The 18,742-nt window shown below is 37.4% G+C and overlaps 1 protein-coding gene across 1 annotated transcript in view; it reads left to right on the top strand.

Annotated features, from left to right (window-relative positions):
- LOC139144776 (neuropeptide FF receptor 1-like) overlaps window positions 1–18,115 on the top strand; it is a 42,298-nt gene extending 24,183 nt beyond the window's left edge. Inside the window, exon 3 of the mRNA XM_070715511.1 lies at window positions 15,368–18,115. Coding sequence (XP_070571612.1) covers window positions 15,417–16,442 — 1,026 coding nt within the window. The 5' untranslated portion in view covers window positions 15,368–15,416 and the 3' untranslated portion in view covers window positions 16,443–18,115. The remainder of the gene's footprint in view (window positions 1–15,367) is intronic.
- Window positions 18,116–18,742: the final 627 nt, after the last annotated feature.

Below are 18,742 nucleotides of genomic sequence, written 5' to 3'. Positions count from 1 at the left end.
CTATTGTCTGGGCTATTTTAAAACACTAACCGTGTAGTACCTTGTTTTCAGATTTTGTCATCTTTTTGTTGCAGTAGATGGTAAAATGCAGTGCAGGGGGAAAACCGGATATTCGGTTGGCATGGCGACAATTTCAGGGTTAAAAATATGAGGAAATTTGTGGCAAAGATATCTATTGAACGAAAAGTCATACAACAACCGAATTTTTTCTGTAGCATTCAGATGTATATGTATTACAATATGAACCTAAATCTATGACTGTATAAGATGTCAATATAAATTAAATCATAGTCATCTCGGTAAGATTGAAAAATTAATAAATTTCACAACTTTCCGTCAAGTTTCTACTATGACATGATTGGATGACCTTGTTTTTTGAGGTTTATTTTGTAAATTATTTAATTTCACATATGTTGGCTGATTTTCATTGCATTCCAACCATTCTTTCAAGAGTTATTACTGCCACAAGAAACGAATGCAGTACAAAACACAATTGTTAGGAGTATTGGATTGAAATGTTTACAACATAAAGGTGATACTCATACTTCATGCAAAGTTTACGACCTCAAAATAGGGTATTGGACAAGTTAAATTGTCAGTTAGAATTCTATTTACAAAAGCCTGGTTGTAATTGCTTTCTAAGTGAAAAATGAACTGTTAATTATCAAAAAAACATTGATTTATAATCAGCATGATAATGAAATTCATGTGAGATTCTTTACTTGTTATGTATATGGACACCATAATGTCTAATATGGTTTGTTTTCTGGTTAATTGCTATACCTGAATGAAAATCTTCATATGCCTTACAGTAATATCCACACAAAATATAAAACAGAATCATTTGTTGCAAATTTCTTCCGATTACTCATTGATCTGGCTTTTTTAGACTGCAATTAGTCTCAAACTCACAATTTCCACAACGCCATATTTTTACCTCTGAAAAAGTTGCTTCAATAAGCAAGCAAATGGTCACTACTTCATACATGATGCCATAACTCAAGAAAGTTTTTAGGCAACCAAAATAGCGATTTACCTGTTTTGAATATATAATTAGACTAAATAAAATTTGACCAGGGGTCAGTGGGAAAAAAACGCGATTTTTCTCGATTTTAGTTAATATTTTTTGAAGAATGATATAGCTTATTTGAAAGTATACATGTCGAGGGTGACAATGAAGGAAAAAAATAAAATTTGATTTTTTGAGCATTTTGACCGACATTAGCCCAGACGATGGCCTTAAACGATTACAAAACTCTCTTCTAATGGAGGTGTATTCCTCGCCTGCAGCGTCATCTTTGTCGGGGGAGACCGTCTCTCAAACATATTTAATTTCTGAAACCTGATGAAGCATTGTGCGTCAGCCGTGATTTATCAGATGGGAAGCGAAAAAAAAATAAATCTATTACAACGTTATTGAAGTGCTGTGTAGCTGTAGCGTGTGGTATTATTGAGGTCAATATTTAATTCAGTGCTCCGTTTTTTCTGTTCTTTTGAACAAAAGTGTGTGGTTGAAAATTTACTATTTATGGGAAGCAAATGGTTTCGAGTAGATGTGTTCTTTGAAAAAGAGACATTTTTAGAGATAATCTTTTCATTGCCTAGTATCACATCAGTTCAAATATAAACTATATAGTGCTGACTTTATTCTAAATACGAAGAAATTTAGCTACTCTCACATCACACGGCATTTTATTTGCGAATCAGCCTAGTTACTTAAGTTAGAATGTGCCTCGGGGACAGATAATCGGACTCTCAAACTTTTACAAATCTTTTCTGATATACCACTTGTTGGGGTTCATTTTGAAGCTCTTGGTGTAAGATTTTTTTTCGCTTGCTTAGTTTTTCGAAATTTTTATTTTTCTATAAAGAGTTAACGCAGGGAAGGCGGCCATTTTGAATTTTACATATCGGTAAATCTTGGGCTACTTGTTTCTCTAGTACCAAAATTTGCACGGTGACCCCGATATTTATTCTTGATTTTGAAAGAGAATTGTTGAAAGACTCCTTAAGGAAGTTTGAGTAAAAGTTTAAGTCTTTCACTTTCGAGGCGCGAACTACCTTAAGGAAATAATCAACATCACAGTCATATATAGAGAGAGAAGATACACGTTTATTAAGATGTGTCTCTCAGTGTGTTTGGGGCAGCTGACAACGCCGTTGCCCACTTTAAATCTAAGACAAAGAGCACCGCTGCTATGAACTTCTGGCCTGTGTTTAATTTCCAGAAAACTCACAAGACTCTAAAATGACGTCATGTGTCATTAGAACTCGTTAGTAGTCACAGTCACGTCCGCTACCCCCTTGACTGCTTCTTTCGGCCCAGCTTTACAACAAAATAACAAGTATGATGAGAATTAGCACTATGACGAGCTGTTATTCTGAAAATGGGGTGACCCAAGTACATAATGCATGGATAATTTATTTGAAAAATTGATGTGTACATCGCAATTAGTATGGTATACAGTTTATCAAAAAGAGGTAATGAACATACATTGATATACAGTAAAAATGATGCATGTAAACATAGATGAACACATCATACATACATACATACATGCATGCATGCATGCATGTATACATACATACATGCATACATACATACAAACATACATACATACATACATACATACATACATACATACATACATACATACATACATACATACATACATACATACATACATACATACATACATACATACATACATACATACATACATACATACATACATACATACATACATACATACATACATACATACATGCATGCATGCATGCATGCATGCATGCATACATACATACATACATACATACATACATACATACATACATACATACATACATACATACATACATACATACATACATACATACATACATACATACATAATACATACATACATACATACATACATACATACATACATACATACATACATACATACCATTGCATAGCACTACATTAAATAACATTACATTACATTGCATTACATTTGGTTTAGTATGAATACACTGCATCCATAAATACAGTATGTATGGGTAGGTAGGTATTGACCAAATGTTAGTGATCGAATTTTCAATTTGGTTTTAGGAAACTGACATTTCAGAATTGCCTGTACAGTTTTCAAATTTTCTAATTTAAATAAAGCAGAAATGCAACAGAGAACGAGATGTGTCACACTTTCATATTTAGAAAACCTTACCCTGAAGTTAAATTTAGCATATTAGGCCTAATGGAATATAGTATCGTCTATAGTTCTATTTTTGATTTGTTACCTTCTGTTGTACGGAAAAAGCCAATACCAAATCATCGAAAATGTCTAAGATGTGACATCTTCACATCATAGACATATGTGTCAACACGTTTTACTTTGTTTGGTGTTCCATGGGTCTTACGATTGATATGTAATATGCAGATTTCCGTTCCTGTCGCTTAATAACGGGTTTATATCGATACTAGGAAAAACGTTGTTCTTCAGAATTGAGTACTATTACCCATAGTTCAAAGTTTACCCCGTTCTCCATGCTTTTCTACAATGAAGAGAACCAATAAAATATAAACGACCCCTTCTCTGCAAAAAACACTGATTGCGCTAATTTCCTTTAAATGTGCACTTTTCAAAATATGTAGTAATCTGTCGAATGAGGGGAAATGTTGGTATTTATTGTATCTATTATGGAGTAGTATAGCTATGTAAATTGACACAGATTGTCTAATTGTCGGACAACATAACATGGACGATTATAATATTATCATGGTATTTTGCTAGAGGTAAAGATGGGTATGCAAATTAGCTCCTAATTAAACAGCTGTAACTAATACATAAATATTTGTGTTCCTGCAACACTTCACTTTTTCACATCATCAATCTCTCAAATTGGTGCATGATATCAAAGAATGTCTCTGGGTGTTGTACACACAACTCGTGAAGAGTTTGCGAGTCCCCTATCTCCACACACAAGTAATTCCTCAACCAAGAAGGTAAACTGTTTGAAAAAAGCACTTATCTGGCATTTAACAGCCCACATGACTTACATACTCGCAACTAACAACTTTAAATAAATTCGATTCCCATCCACACGAGCTGTTTTACAATAATTCGGAGAGGTGATATTACGCGTACGGCACGGCAAACAAACATTGCTGCATTGATGGTCGTCAATTTACGTTTGAATCTTCCTGCAAACACAATTTAGCATTAATGAGCTTGCCAAGTGAAGGGATGGCGTTCAATCGGTCACACCACTTATATCCACGTGTGTGGCGATTCGAGTATTTCACCTCCATTGGCAGAAGTGGGTCAAATGAAATATATTCTTCCGAATCAATGTTTGCAAATCGCCGCCTTGACATTTTGGCACGTTATTAAATTTAAAAGCGGCGTGTTGTCTCTGAAAAGTCTGTACCTTTGGGGTATAATTTTGCTACACTTTCCAAGTGCAATTAGAATACGTGGGGAAAGGGACCCTCGAAAACCTGCAGTGAAAATCTTTTTTGACAAATCAATGTGATATGTTGTTTCCTGTTTTACAAGAAGTAAAACGGCCCATGGCGACGAGCTTGACATTTCCCGAGTATTAGCAACAGCGTCGGCGTTAACATTTTATCATCGAATTTGTATTCCACTTCCGTTGTGTTGATTAATTTTTTTCTCTCGGCTAATACAAGATCACGTTTACGGAAATCAATGTTATTTTTCTCTGGGGTATCTGATCACGTTACGATGGCCGAACTTGTTCACTATTGAATGTGATTTTGAGAAAGTAGGCACGAGTTACAATGTCCAGTGGTTCATAAGATGAACTCTGTGAAATATATGTTTCACAGGTATCTTAAGAACTGATAGCGTCAATAATTGTACCGATGTAACATCGCCACGATAACGTCAGCGCTATAATAATTGTGAAATGTCTTTTCCGTCGATAAATTCAACAAAGTAGGAACGGGAGACTCCTTCTTATGAAGGGACCGTCTACAGACTAGCAAAAGTGACTATGTTTTGTTTTTGTTATGTTAGTATGCGCCTCAAAAATGAAAGACTTAAACTTTTGCTCAAACTTTCTTCAAATAATCTTTCGATCATTCTCTTACCAAAGCAAGAACAGAAATCAGGGGTCACAGTGCAAAGTTGGTACTAGAGAGACAAATTAACGAAGGTATCCTGATATTTGAAATTCAAAATGGCCGCCATCCCTGTGTTAACTCCATGGAGAAAAACACAATTTTCGAATTTTGAAAAACTAAACCAGTGTTTCTTACACCAAGAGCTTTAAAATGACCCCCACAAGTGGTAGATCAGAAAAGAAATGTAAGGTTTGAGAGCCCGAATAACTGTCCCTGAGGCGCGTTCTACCTTAAAAACATTTGCTTTTTGTTTGTTTGTCATCCTTTGGTTATTGCTGGGTTCTATTTTTGTACAGGACATTAAAAAATCAACGATGCATATTGTCGATAACGAGATTTCGCCCACCCACATGATGACTGATTATTAACGTCGTTGTTTATATCTTACAGTGTTGTCTGACAATTTACAGAAAATGTTATGAAGGGCAGGGCGGCTTACACGAAAGACTTAATTTGTTGTTATGTATTTATAAATTGAAGACAACGAAGTAAATAGGTCTTACATGACAATAATGCAACAAACTTTAAAATTCGTTTCTTAAAATAAGCGATTTATATCTTAAATGAAATTGGAATGCAATTTAACATTTGGCTAAGTCGACGAAGGTTTTTCTCTATTTACTTTGATTTGAGTCTCAATATTGATTATTCTTTCCTAAAATTACGTTTGTTTTTCTTCGTGTTAACGTCAGTTCCATCCTGTACGATATGTTCCCGGCCTCACGTCGAGATATCGAACGCTGTAGTTACCATTCGTGACAAGAGATAGGCAATGTTGTAGTCTATGATTGTGGTGATAGGTGTTGAGTACCTGATACTGTTAAGCGCCAATTATCCCTATATATCAGACACTATCCGTTGAAAGCATTCGTTTTGACAGACGCTATTTACCTAGACACACCGGCTGGCGGATTTCCCTCGGTGGTTTGCAATTATACCCGATAAAAAGCATCAAAACCAGATACACATTGGCTTTTTATGCGTTAATGCGACATACTTTAAAGCTGTCTTCCAGGTGTGGAAATCCATTGAAATCTCGCAAAATCCCTGTCGCGACTTGCTGCTGTGTAGGACTGACACAGAATAAGTGACTCCAATCCATTATGACGTCTTTCGTTAACTCCCATCTCACTTCAAACTCTGAAAGATCTACCTATCTACTTAAAAGACCATTGATTTCACAAACGCTGAACGGAACAGTTACTTAAAAATGTTTCAATATTATTAAGCTATACTGTGAATTTCAAACTGGACAAAATAACCACAACGCACAACAACAAGAAGAACAACATCAACGATGATGATGCTGATAATGATGATGATGATTGTTGTTGTTGTTGTTGTTGTCGTCGTCGTCGTCGTCGTCGTCGTAGATATAATTGTTTTCACATAAAAATGTAGATTTCAGCGTACTGTGTAATAATGAATATTAGTATATTAGGTATGTCTATTTCATAAATGAATCATGAATGCACGACGACATCAATTTAGTAAAGGAAGACTGCGCAGGTTTTTTACAGCCATCCCTCCCCTTTGGTAAACATTTTCCAATTATTTGAATGCAATTGTCTAGAGATGATAATTGTGACAAAATAACGGTCACTCGAAAAGTAATTGGAGATTATCAGTGCCTTGCGGTTAATGAGCATTATTAATTACTTCAATGCGATTGCCTTAAAATACTAGTGACGATAATAAAATGGATATATGAAAGATAATTGGAGATTATCAATCCATGGTTGCTTGTTAGCATTTTGTAAATATTTGAATGTGATTGTTTAACACTATAAAACTGACACAATGATAGGTCACATGAAAACTAAATGGAGTATATCCAGAGCTCCCTTTGTCGGTAAGGCCCAATAAAATAATTTGCTATAGTTTCTGGTGACCATACCTACTCTATCTAAAATTTTCCATCTCGGAACATTTGTACTGCATTTTCAAAAATCACGCATGAGCTTGCCAAATTGTGGACTTTTAGGGTCACTCACAAATAAAAATATAAATAAAAAATGTTCCAAGTCGACCTACACCATTTCTTAAGGGTATGTTAAAGAAATCACACAATATTTCTTAATCACAAGTGGTGAAACTTGACAATAGTAGGTTTTCCTTCTACTGAAAAAAATGTAATAAATAATACTAGTTTTCACTTCATTCTTGTTTCAAGTTGAAGTAAAAAGACTACTGTCTTGCAATTGACACACAATGTCAAAGTACAAAACTCTTATAAAACAATGTCATATAAGCTAGTCACAGGTATACCGATTTTAGTTTTTATAGGTTGTAATAAAAATTTATCCTTGCCCGGGACCGTCTATTTCCTTCGATTTCAGTGGCTGCTATGAAAGTGAAACATTGAAAAGGTGGCGAAGCCAGATGTAAGTTTTTTGACAATAAAACAACTATCTTGGCCTTATTTAATGAGAGTGAAAGATAGCCCCTACTTTAATTTGGAATAATCTATATCACCTAAAGCACTTATCATATGAATTTCAACTATCGTACATGCTTATTATTTTTATTTAAATACGTCCAAGCCGATACTAGAGTCGATAAATTTTATCCCACAAAGCAACACCCACTGCAACAGAAACTTCCGTCACTTGTTATATCAGATGTTCCTTTCAGACTTTCTGACTAAATGCCTTTCCTGAAAATAATGATATTATTTGAATATTCAAACTGCCTGAATATGGTCTGTGTGTCGTCTGCCGGGATCGTCTGCTACTCCGGCTCCGATGTTGTCCAATTTGCCGATAGCTTCGCAAAGATTCCTTAGATCTCGGAACCTTCTACATTGAAAAGTTTGAAAATAGTTTCAGAGCGGGGGAACACATACTTCGTGTAAGTTTATCACAATAACAGCAAAGGTCGGAAAACGTTGTCAACTTTTGCAATGTGCTGTACACAGTCTTCCTGCACGCTGCTTAGACGTACACATAGTGATGGGTTATATTTACTCCCTGGGCTTCACAATGAGCCCTATACGTGGCAGACCAAACACGCATTGTAAAAGTTTGAGAGTCCAAATATGTATCCCCAATGTGCATTCTACCTCTGAGTTAACCACTTTTTTGCACGCGGACCGAAAGTATCCGGATGTTTGCAAAGAAATTCATCGAACAAGGAAAATAGAGGCTTTTAGAGAGTGAAAAAATATTCTTTATCAAAAATACCTTTACATTGTTCCTTGAAATTAAATCTGTTATTATGCTCGAGCTATGCGTCGATATTTTTTATACTGTGCAACTGGAAATAATGAACAAAAATACATATATTACTGGATAAATAGATATCTTTCGACTTTTCTTCGGAGTTTCAAGGATTCAAGGGTTTAAAATGTTCAAGCAAGCAATGTTTTTAATGTCCTAGATTTTAACGCACGGTTGTGATCGATAATAAATACATGTAATGAAATCACCGGCAAGGTTTTGTAAACAGTGTGGTTGCCATAGAATCAAGTCCGTGAGATTCTTCTTAGGAACACCACCAAGAGTTACAAAGCAGTTTAATCTAGCGAGTTACCAGAAAATAATCTCAAATGATATTAACACGTACAACTACTGAGCGTGATTCTATAATGCATACTTCCGATGTTATTCGTTACGCCAGTCTTTCATTTTTAATGTTGATTTGCCATTAAGTTTTGAGACTGACAAATTGAAGACGTCGTTTCGTGAAAAGAGTGCTTTGACGGCAACATGCATTTTGTGCCGACCATTCAATTTAATCACTGGCCGAGTGTTCGTCTTGGGAGAGATTACTTGAGGGAAAAAACAACACGTACACCGCAGCATTTAAAACTCAAGACGTCTGAAAAATCACTGATACTAGAAGTGCGTTCTAGTAGTGTCTTTCACCTTAAATTTGCTTTTAAGTAATCATTTGATCAAAATATCACTATATAGTATATCACAACATCCATCCACTGTGCCACGATATAACTGATTTCTACGCTATTTCCATCAAGATGACAATTGCGTTACAACAACATTTTTTATTTGATTTGGTTAAATTTTGCAGGCTATCTCGCAGTGTGATATTTCTCCAAAAATATTATAGGTATTCCCTCTTTACAAGTGATTTGTACCTTGTCTTTGAAACGTATGTTAATCCAACGTTATTTGGAAGGTCTAACGTTCTAAATTTGACAAACGGTGACAGAGTTAGGACAGGGTCGTTTAGATTTCGGCGACAATCAAAGTATTTTTTTACTGGTTTTGTTTTCACACGATAGGAGAACAGTAAATCGTAATGTAATATCCGATTTTAATTTTTGCTTTTAAAAAGTATCCGTATAATCATTACAACTATTTTGATGTCAATTTTGTTGATTTGCAGTCACATACTAATCCAATTCATGTGCTATCATGTCTGTTACCCGCGTTTATATGCATGCGATCATATCAAATGATTTTACCTCGTGCGTTTATGAGGAGCCGCGACCGTTTTGCAAACACTTCACGTACTCGGTGTATTTTGTAATTTCTGAATTCGAGAGATAATTCCTTGTCACACATCATGCCTTCGGAATTCAAAAGTTACCACTTCTTCTTTCTATGTCAAAACACTAGGTATACTGTTTGTAAGATCAGATCGCGTCGAAATACCTTTAAGTCAGCTAAATCATTTAAGTCTATTGAAATTCTATAGAAATCAGGAGAACGTAATATGACAAATTTATTTCATTTTTTATTTTCTCATCTTTGGGAAAAAAAAGGTAAATCATGAATTTTGCAAAATCTACTCAGGCGTCTCCAAGAAACGGGAAATAAAACCGACCCTATATCAAACGGATCTTCATAATGGTCTTTGTGCAAGAACATCTGGACGTTCGATTTCAATGGCTGTATTTCTTTACATTTTATGTCTCATCTCACGGATCCTATGTAATCTGGAAGGTCTTGAAAACAAACGACAGAGCTCAGTTTGATACTTGTATACTTATTGCTCGATAGAAATCACCGCTGAGCAATAATGTATGCACCCTTCTCAGAGGCTACGAAGGTCGATGGGTATCTGCTTGAAGAGAGGATGGGATGTGTGCGAGGTAATGAGTTTGCCAGCGTGACTAGCGTAGCTTATTGACCGGTAATAATCCTCCAGTGCGAGAGTATACATGTCCAATTGCCCTTATTTCAAGCAACTCCCGCACGGAGTCTTGTAAAGTCTCCGAGCACACAATTGGACAAATTACCCCATCGTGCAGGGGAGCCGTCAAGAGCGTATGGCATTTGGCAAAAACTGTACTTCATGATCTAAAAGTAGAATGATCTTGAGTTCTGATTACTTTAATTGACATGCATTCGGCCATATCGTCACATATCTCAAACACTCCCACTGTTCCCGTTAATATCTGATGACGCAATGCAGTGAAACTGTAGCACACAAATATCAGACATGATACTTAAATAGGTTCATTGAAATTCGCTGGAAAGCAACATTACTCGCGAAATGACATCTCAATTCCTACTGACGGTAAAACCGTATATTATACTGAATACAACAACCAATGATCAAGCAACAAACTTGAAAAAGTAAGAAACTAAACTTTTAATGATACCGTGAAAGTGAAATGCGCCTCGGGATGATATCTAGATTTACACAATTTAACAGTACATCTTTTTAAATCCATCACTTGTTGTGGCTCATTCAAATGCTCGTGAGGTAACTAAGTTTTCACATGTTTATTTTCTTTGAAAATCGAAAATTCAACTTTTTTCTCGGTAGATTTATAACAGGGATAGTGGCCATTTTGAATTTAAAGTGTCGGTAAATATTTGATAATTTGTTATTTAGTATCAAATTTTGCACGATGACCCCCAATTTTTATTCTTGATTTCAAAGAAAACGGTTTACAGTTCTCTTAACGGAAGTTTGAGCGAACCTTTAATTTTTTTCAATTTAGAGGCGCGTACTACAAGCGATACAGTAAAGTTCAACGCTGACGAAGTCTCGCTTAGGTCTGCTGCCGCTTGAGTCTGTTTGCACACTTCTCGAATTCTCCACCGTTGCAATACCAATAATGCAATGCTCACCAAATAGAATATACTTCACATCAAACTTTGCTTTCAGTTTTTCCTATCTGATATGTTAAGTACACTACATCTAAGGTACACCACTCATTCGTTTTCAGACATCTTGCTCGGAGGCGCCAGTTATTTGTTGAAACCGTCTTTTTACTGCAAAATGAATCATCGTTTGATATTTTGCGAAAGACTTTATTGCCGGGTCTCACCATTATGCGATTTTTAAAATTTCTGCAGGGGGTTGTCTTCTTCTTTTATCGATCTGTATCGAGATCTGATACACAATTATTCCTGCATTTTTTTCTGTTACTGGCTCCTGGCAACTGCAGAGCAAAGTTTCTTATCGCCGTTGGTCGAAAGGCACTTGTTCAGTTCGTGTGTCGTCTTGCCGAAACCGTTTTAGCGAAAATAGCCAATTAGAGTTGGCACATAACGTAAGCTTCGAACGACTACATATAATTCACCGAACTGGCAAATTCAAAGTGGCCGAGAGAAAAAATTTCATACGAGTAACATCATCCAGCGATCATATTTGTGTGAGCTAACACGGTTTGTGTGATTGTAAACGATAAAAAGTTTGGTTGATTGGACAGTTTAAAATGGCCGCTTGCTTCACTGGCCTCAGGGCGTACAGGGGAGCTTGGCCTTCAGATTTGTCTCTCTCTTTTAAAATGCTTAGTTTGTAGTCAATAGTGCATCAACATCATTGGCTTAACTACATCAATTCTTCATTGTCACCATATCCGTTCATTTTAGTCATACAGAAAGCATTTATTCCGTCATCAAACGAATTGGACCGATTTCAACGCAATTATATCTCACCGTGCCGCATTTAACTGTTGGGTAAAGTTGACATTTCGTAGGATTAGCTGTGTTTCTTCACCCTTTACGGCACACTGTCTCGCCGACGGGCCGTTATTCAGCTTATGACGCATCTTATGGCTGACGGAGTTTCCTTCTGAACGTCAGGATCAATCTTAGATTTTGATGACGTTTTGCAAGATGCTGACGTAACTTCGCCTTAAAGTTTAATACGATGTTTGTAAGAATATTGCACATTTTTACTTGAACGTAAAACTGCTCTATTTTAATTGAGTCTTAAACTAGGGTTCCATCCGATTTCGAACGTTCAGTTTGTGTGAATATCACAAATTAACTCGTCATGGGAGAGACGTTTTAGAGCAGCTGCAGTTAATCTTGATGGCATAACATTAATAACCTTAAAGCAGTAAAAAGGTAGAAGAAACCTTTTTTCTTATATGCGGGTATCACGATTGCCAATATTGTCCATTTTCTAATGTTCATAGTAGAATGCGCCTCGGGGACAGATATTCGGACTCTCAAACTCTTACAATTCTAATTTGGTCTACCAATTTTTGGGCTCTGTTGAGTAAGTAAATTTTTCATCGGCTCAGTTTTGTGAATGTCCAGGGACGGGAATTTTGGGTAAGTTACCGACATCTTATGTATAAAATGGAAAAATCTGAGCCAAAGAGGGAGTACTAGACCTAGACGAGACTTTCTCCAATATTCTGAACAACCTGTTATTGTAATCTGAGTACGGACCATTTTGTAATCAAGATCTGATCTGGCGAGTACAACTGACAACTTGTGTCTCCCGGCTTCACTGAAAGGTACTACGATTCCTTGTTGTACCTCTAAGCGCTTTAGAACCTGGAAACCTCAGCGTGACAAATGCAAAAAACACATTTTTTTTTATTTTTTCGAGTCTGAAAACAGTAGATACGAATAATACAGTTATTTGCTTTGATTTTTGTCGGATGATATACAGGATCGTTTTTAATAAACGTCCCAGGGGAATGACGACATTGCTGCTCGATATTACTCAATTCTCTGTTATATTCCAGGGTTATTGCACGTAGATTATTGTTACTTTGCCTAACAGTTCGCTCCTATAAGATGTATGTTCGCCTACACACTACGGCATGAATGGCGAACGATAGCTTATGATCTTGCCGAAGGCGTTGTTTTAAGTCGGTTTTTGGATATGAAAAGTGTTGCACAGGGGGATAGATCAATTAGCTGCAGCGCCTACGTGAGAATAAATGCAGAGGAGACGTGCCCTTTCTAGTATGTATTATGCCCCGATATCTTCTTATCCTTTACTTGGCCGTGGTGACGTGAATTCTTGATACTTCAAAGAGTCAGTTAACTTGCAAGAAATAGTGATCACTGCCAAGCCGAATCGTTGAGAATTTTGCTATCAGATAGAATCGATTCAATTTTTTTTATGTCCATTTTTAACGTTTCATTGTAACAGTCACGCCTCTGGCGCGATAACCATGGGGTGTGAAATTCCCTGCAGCAGCCTCCCTGCAGCCCGCCGAACAGTTTTCGTGTTGCTATGAAAATGTCTGCAAAACGTTTGCCGACAAAATTTGAAAAGACCTGCTTTGTTTTGTTGTAGTTAAATGATGTTTATACGTGTTGGTATGCGTATATTTTGATTTTGCCGTTTTGTTGGTGTATAGGTCGTGGCCAGCTCGTCCAGAAACTTTTTCTCTTACCGGAGAGAGACGGTTCAAAAGTGTATATTATCAGCGGGTTGCCTTAAAATGTTTGTAAAAGACGTCATAATGAACCAGCTTGTATCGGCTAAATGTTGAACGATACATAATTGAAAATCACTTCGAATAAAAAAAAATTACAATTAGTAATCAATGCGTTTAGCAAAATGTTGTTTTTTGCCTTTGATTCCTGTATAAACTAATTTCGACATGATGATCGCCCGAGTAGTTGTGTTCGACGAATCATTACATACATTTTCCGATTTTCGACACGATGGATGATACACATAAGCACCTACAAGTATGTGCCCTTAGAATCTGAGCTTGAGCACCCTTTTTCTTTAACTGGTGAGGTTTTCTTCTAGATTGGGCTTGTTCCGTTATATGACATGTCGATAAGCGACATGTGAAAGTAAGCAGAAGACATTGATGATGTCTCCGCTCGATCTTGATACATCACGGATGATCATCACAAATGCAAACGAAAGTCTTTCTCTCTTCCTGTTCTTTACAACTGACCGGAAGGAAAGGTGCGCAGTTTTACTCCTGCTGTTAAATTTTCGTTCTCTCCTCCGATTTGCATCATCATGAAGATGTGCGCGAAAACAACTCGAAGACGGTGAACCGTTATCTATATGCTAAACCACCGACCAATTTACAGTCAATCCCTGGCGAACGCAGGAAAGATTTCGTCTAGTCAAATCGGAAATAGTGAGGAAAACCGATCAGCCCTTTAGTCAATGAATGTTAACGTATATGTGTTTCAAACAGTTTCCAGGATGTTAGTCGTATGTGGGATTGTTTCTATTTATTGCTTTGAATACCTAAAAAGTTCCAAAATTAGCATAAAAATATTTTAGTCTGCCGGGTTTTACCTGATTTCTTAATCAATGATATGTAGATGCATTTTCCAAGATTTCGAAAATTCATTTGTTTTATTAAAGAACGAGTAGCACGTCTGTAAGTTTTGAAATCTCTTGATGTATCATTAAACAGTAGAAAAGGGATTTCTGTAAGATTTATCTAACTTCTAAGGTATGTATCGAGTGCAATGGCCCAGCTGCTTCGACGAACAGAGTAGATTATTGATAATATTCCCCTGTTTTTGCAGACAGAAATGACCAGCACATCAGTCACAATAAGCCTTTATTCTTGTTGTTCATTAACTGCACGATTTTACGTAATGCAGAGGTATACGCCACATGCAGAGTACTCTCTCTAAAATTGCCCTGGTAACATGAAAAAAAACTTCTATGAAACTACAGCATTATATGCAAGGAATTTATGGGAAAATTTCAGAACCTGGAATGCCGTGTCTGCTTCCCATAAAATCGATTACAAAATATCATTCCGATGTAGCCGCGCGCTAAGATCAAAAGCGATCACCTTTTGTGATGTGTTCCAATTTGAACGAAATTTGCTCGCAATGAAAACGTACACAGGAAATGGGGTAATACATAATGTTTGAGTGTCTGTCTTCCTTTCTTTACTGTGAATGACGTTATTCCCTGTTGAACGAGGATACGCCCCGTGAGAAAACAAGACCTACGTCAGCATAATGAACTATCAGGCACTGATCAATGATGTTGAATATTTTCACACGTTCATGTGCAGGTCTATCAGTATCCCTGACTTAAGAGCTGCAATATTCATTTTGCTCGTTTGTTCTCTCATAGACTGCAGTAATCTGCTCTGATCTTCGGTTCAGCATCGACTGGCACGATAATGAACACAACGGAGAACTCAACATCACTGACGCCAACGACAAGCGGCTCAAGTGACGATGCTCCGAGCATGGCGTGGGTCAACGTGTGCAAGATAATCATGTCCATAGTCGGTCTCACCGGCAACTTTCTCGTCTGCCTTGTTTTCATCGGCGTGAAAAGACTGCGAACCACGACAAATTACTTCATCGTGAGTCTGGGCGTCGCAGATTTGATCTCTTCGTTCATGATCATGCCGATTCCGATACCGCAACAAGTGAGTCCGGGTCTCCAAGGCGAGTTGTACTGCCGCGTTATCTTCTCCGGGGCCTTCTTATGGATCTCATTCAAAGCATCAGTATTCAACCTGGTTGCCGTCACGATAGAGCGATACTTCGCTATCGTGCATTCGGTCAAGCACAAGATATTTTTCACCAAACGGAGATGTTTGTACATCCTGGCAGTCGTGTGGCTGTGCGCGTTCATCCTGGAAAGCCTGGCCTTCTACATATTCCTCTACGACCACAGCATCAAACACTGCATCATCTGGTGGCCCAACGACAACTACAGACTCGCAGTCGCCGCGCTCTTGTTTCTGGCTTCCTTCCTCATCCCTGTCGTCATCCTCATCATCATGTACATTCGGATCCTCGTCTTCTTGAAGCGTCACACACAGACCATGCTGTCCCGGAACGAGAACAACAGCCCCGCGTTCTCCCTGCTGAAAGCCCGAGAGAAAATCGTCAAGATGCTCTTTCTAGTTGTCATCACCTTCACCGTCTGCTGGGCACCGAACCAAACACTCTTTATGGCCCTGAACTACGGCGCTGCGCTGGATCTCCTGGCTCCGTACTACCAGTTCTTCATTCTTCTGGCGTTCTGCAATTCTTGCATGAACCCAATCATCTACTCTTTCAAAAACAAACAGTTCCGAGACGGACTGAAGGTGATATTCTGCAAGCAGTCGATGAAGGTTGTTCCGGGGAGCTCGGACAACAACACTCAAAACCTCACCGTGGCTTCTAATAATGCCGATCAAAATGTATAATCAACAAAGAAAAGAGTGGGAATAATTCTTTCTATAATGCATTGGGCGGAAGAAAAAACCCCAATGTGTATCGTCAACAATGCGAGGGTTCTACACAGAGAGATCAGGTTGGCGTACATCTGAACCCAACGAGACCAGAACTAGACTGTGTTTGAGAAAAGTTTGCCATTCAATGATAACATTGCATTCATCGTTGTGTTGAAGTTCTATCATTAACGCCGTTCATCTTAAGAGTGTAATTATCATACTAGATTCTAATAATTCTATATAGTGTACATCTTTTGTTGGGTTTCCAATACTTTACAGTGTTGAGGTATCGGTTCAAGTCCGGTCAACCCACCTCGAAATCGAAAGTTTAACTTTTGCAAAACTTTCCGAAATGAAACTTTAAAGCAACCCCTTTCTAAATAAAAAATAAAGCCAGGGCCACCGTGCAAAATTTGGTACTTGACAAACAAATAACCTAAACTTTACCGAAATGTGAAATTCAAAATGGCCGCCATGCCCTGTTTATTGGGAAAATAACATTTTTTATTTTCGACAAACTAAGACGGTGAATTTTACTTACGCCAAGAGCTTAAAAATGAGTTCCGCTCCCCCAAAAGTGATAGATTAGAAAAAAATTCTAAAAATGTGAGTCCGAATATCTGTCCCCAGTGCGCATTCTACGATAAACTAAAACACAATGTTTACAAAATGTTAACATCATAAAAATGTAAAGCCCTTCGGGTAACATTGTCGACAACCGCATCATAATTGCATGCCAATTGTTTTTTCTCAATGTCATTGCATTGGATGTATATAATTCTAGTGACGGAAAATCAAAATACTCTGTTGTTGTGATGGTGGCTTATTATTAGTCCGATATCTTACATTATTGCCTGAATAGATAGGTTCAGAGCCCGAAGGGTAGTGGACATTTGCCTGATGTGTTGAGCGCAAATGGTCGCCCGCCGCGACAGCCCGCAAACCCATTTCGTTCAAGTGATCATGTTTTATTACCTGCCTATAGACGGTCAAATTTATTGAATACATAGACAAAGCAAATCTCTCTTCCTCCGATACTGTATTTCCTCACATCGATCGATGCAAACATGATAGATTTATTGAACGAATCTGAACTCGCAGGACACCCGATAATATATTTATAGACGTTTGTGGACAATTAAGTCCAACTAGCTCGATAAACTTGTATAACAAACTTTTCCGAAACGATATCACCACTTAAGTTTACAATTTGAAAAAAGCTTACTTGAAAGTAGATATTATAAGTGCATTAAACGAATATCCGGCGCTGTATTAAGATAGTCGCAAACAATGGAAAACACCGGACGTGTGAGAAAAATAGGTCCGGTCTCTCATATCGCCCCATGTAACCATGGCTTATATAAGGTAAACCATATCGATAAAGTCCCGGGATAATCCAATTCCAATCAGGCGCTTTAAATAAAATTCTTTGTTAGCCGTCCACGTGCTGGTAGGTTTCAGATAAAATTAAGAAAACAAACACAATGTTAACACTATTACAAATAAAAATATTATTTTCCCAAAAGAAACCAAATATAAAAACGAGCTTATGTTAATGCACTTGTATTTTTTGTCTGTGTTTGTTTTTTCCATGGCTGGCTGGTAGGTTTTTAAAAAAGACAAGGACGGCAAACAAATAATTTTCTTTAAATAGTCTCATTGGATAATGGGATCGGAGAGGGGGGGGGCAAGATCGAGACATTTAATAAATCTGGTCCCTAAATGATATGCCATCCTTAGCAGAATTGCGGATTACTTCACAGTCTCCATCTCAAAGTAACTGGGATATTGTGCACATGACGTAATACTGCGCGAAGGTCATTGAAAAGTGGCGGTACAAAACTTGCATTTCTACAAACCACAAACACGTGAAAAGAATACGCATGGGCGATATGTAGACCTATACTGCCAATGGTGCATCCAAAGCACACCTGTCCCTCGAGCCCAGCCATAGTCATCAAATGCCTTTCAAAGTAAATTAATAAGGTGCAAGGGACTAACAAAATGTTTCGCGATGACAAATTTTCACGATTCTGTCCTGAGATACAGTGCCCCATGCTTTTAGTCTACCTTCTTACACGTGTATGTATCAAAACATTGATGGAAAGCTACATTCAATACAAAATTTTTGGGAACTGCGAAATTCGTTGTTTTCCATCGTGCATAATATGTTATTACTTTCAGGCTTTTCAAAATCGTCAGAGTCGAACTAATATTGAGCTTGCCTATTCCTAAAATGCCCCAGGAAGCTTTGTAGAATATTTTGACAAGTA

This window comes from Ptychodera flava, chromosome 12, assembly GCF_041260155.1.
Source record: "Ptychodera flava strain L36383 chromosome 12, AS_Pfla_20210202, whole genome shotgun sequence".
Taxonomy (NCBI): Eukaryota; Metazoa; Hemichordata; class Enteropneusta; family Ptychoderidae; genus Ptychodera; species Ptychodera flava.
This window is presented reverse-complemented; position numbering and strand designations above follow the sequence as displayed.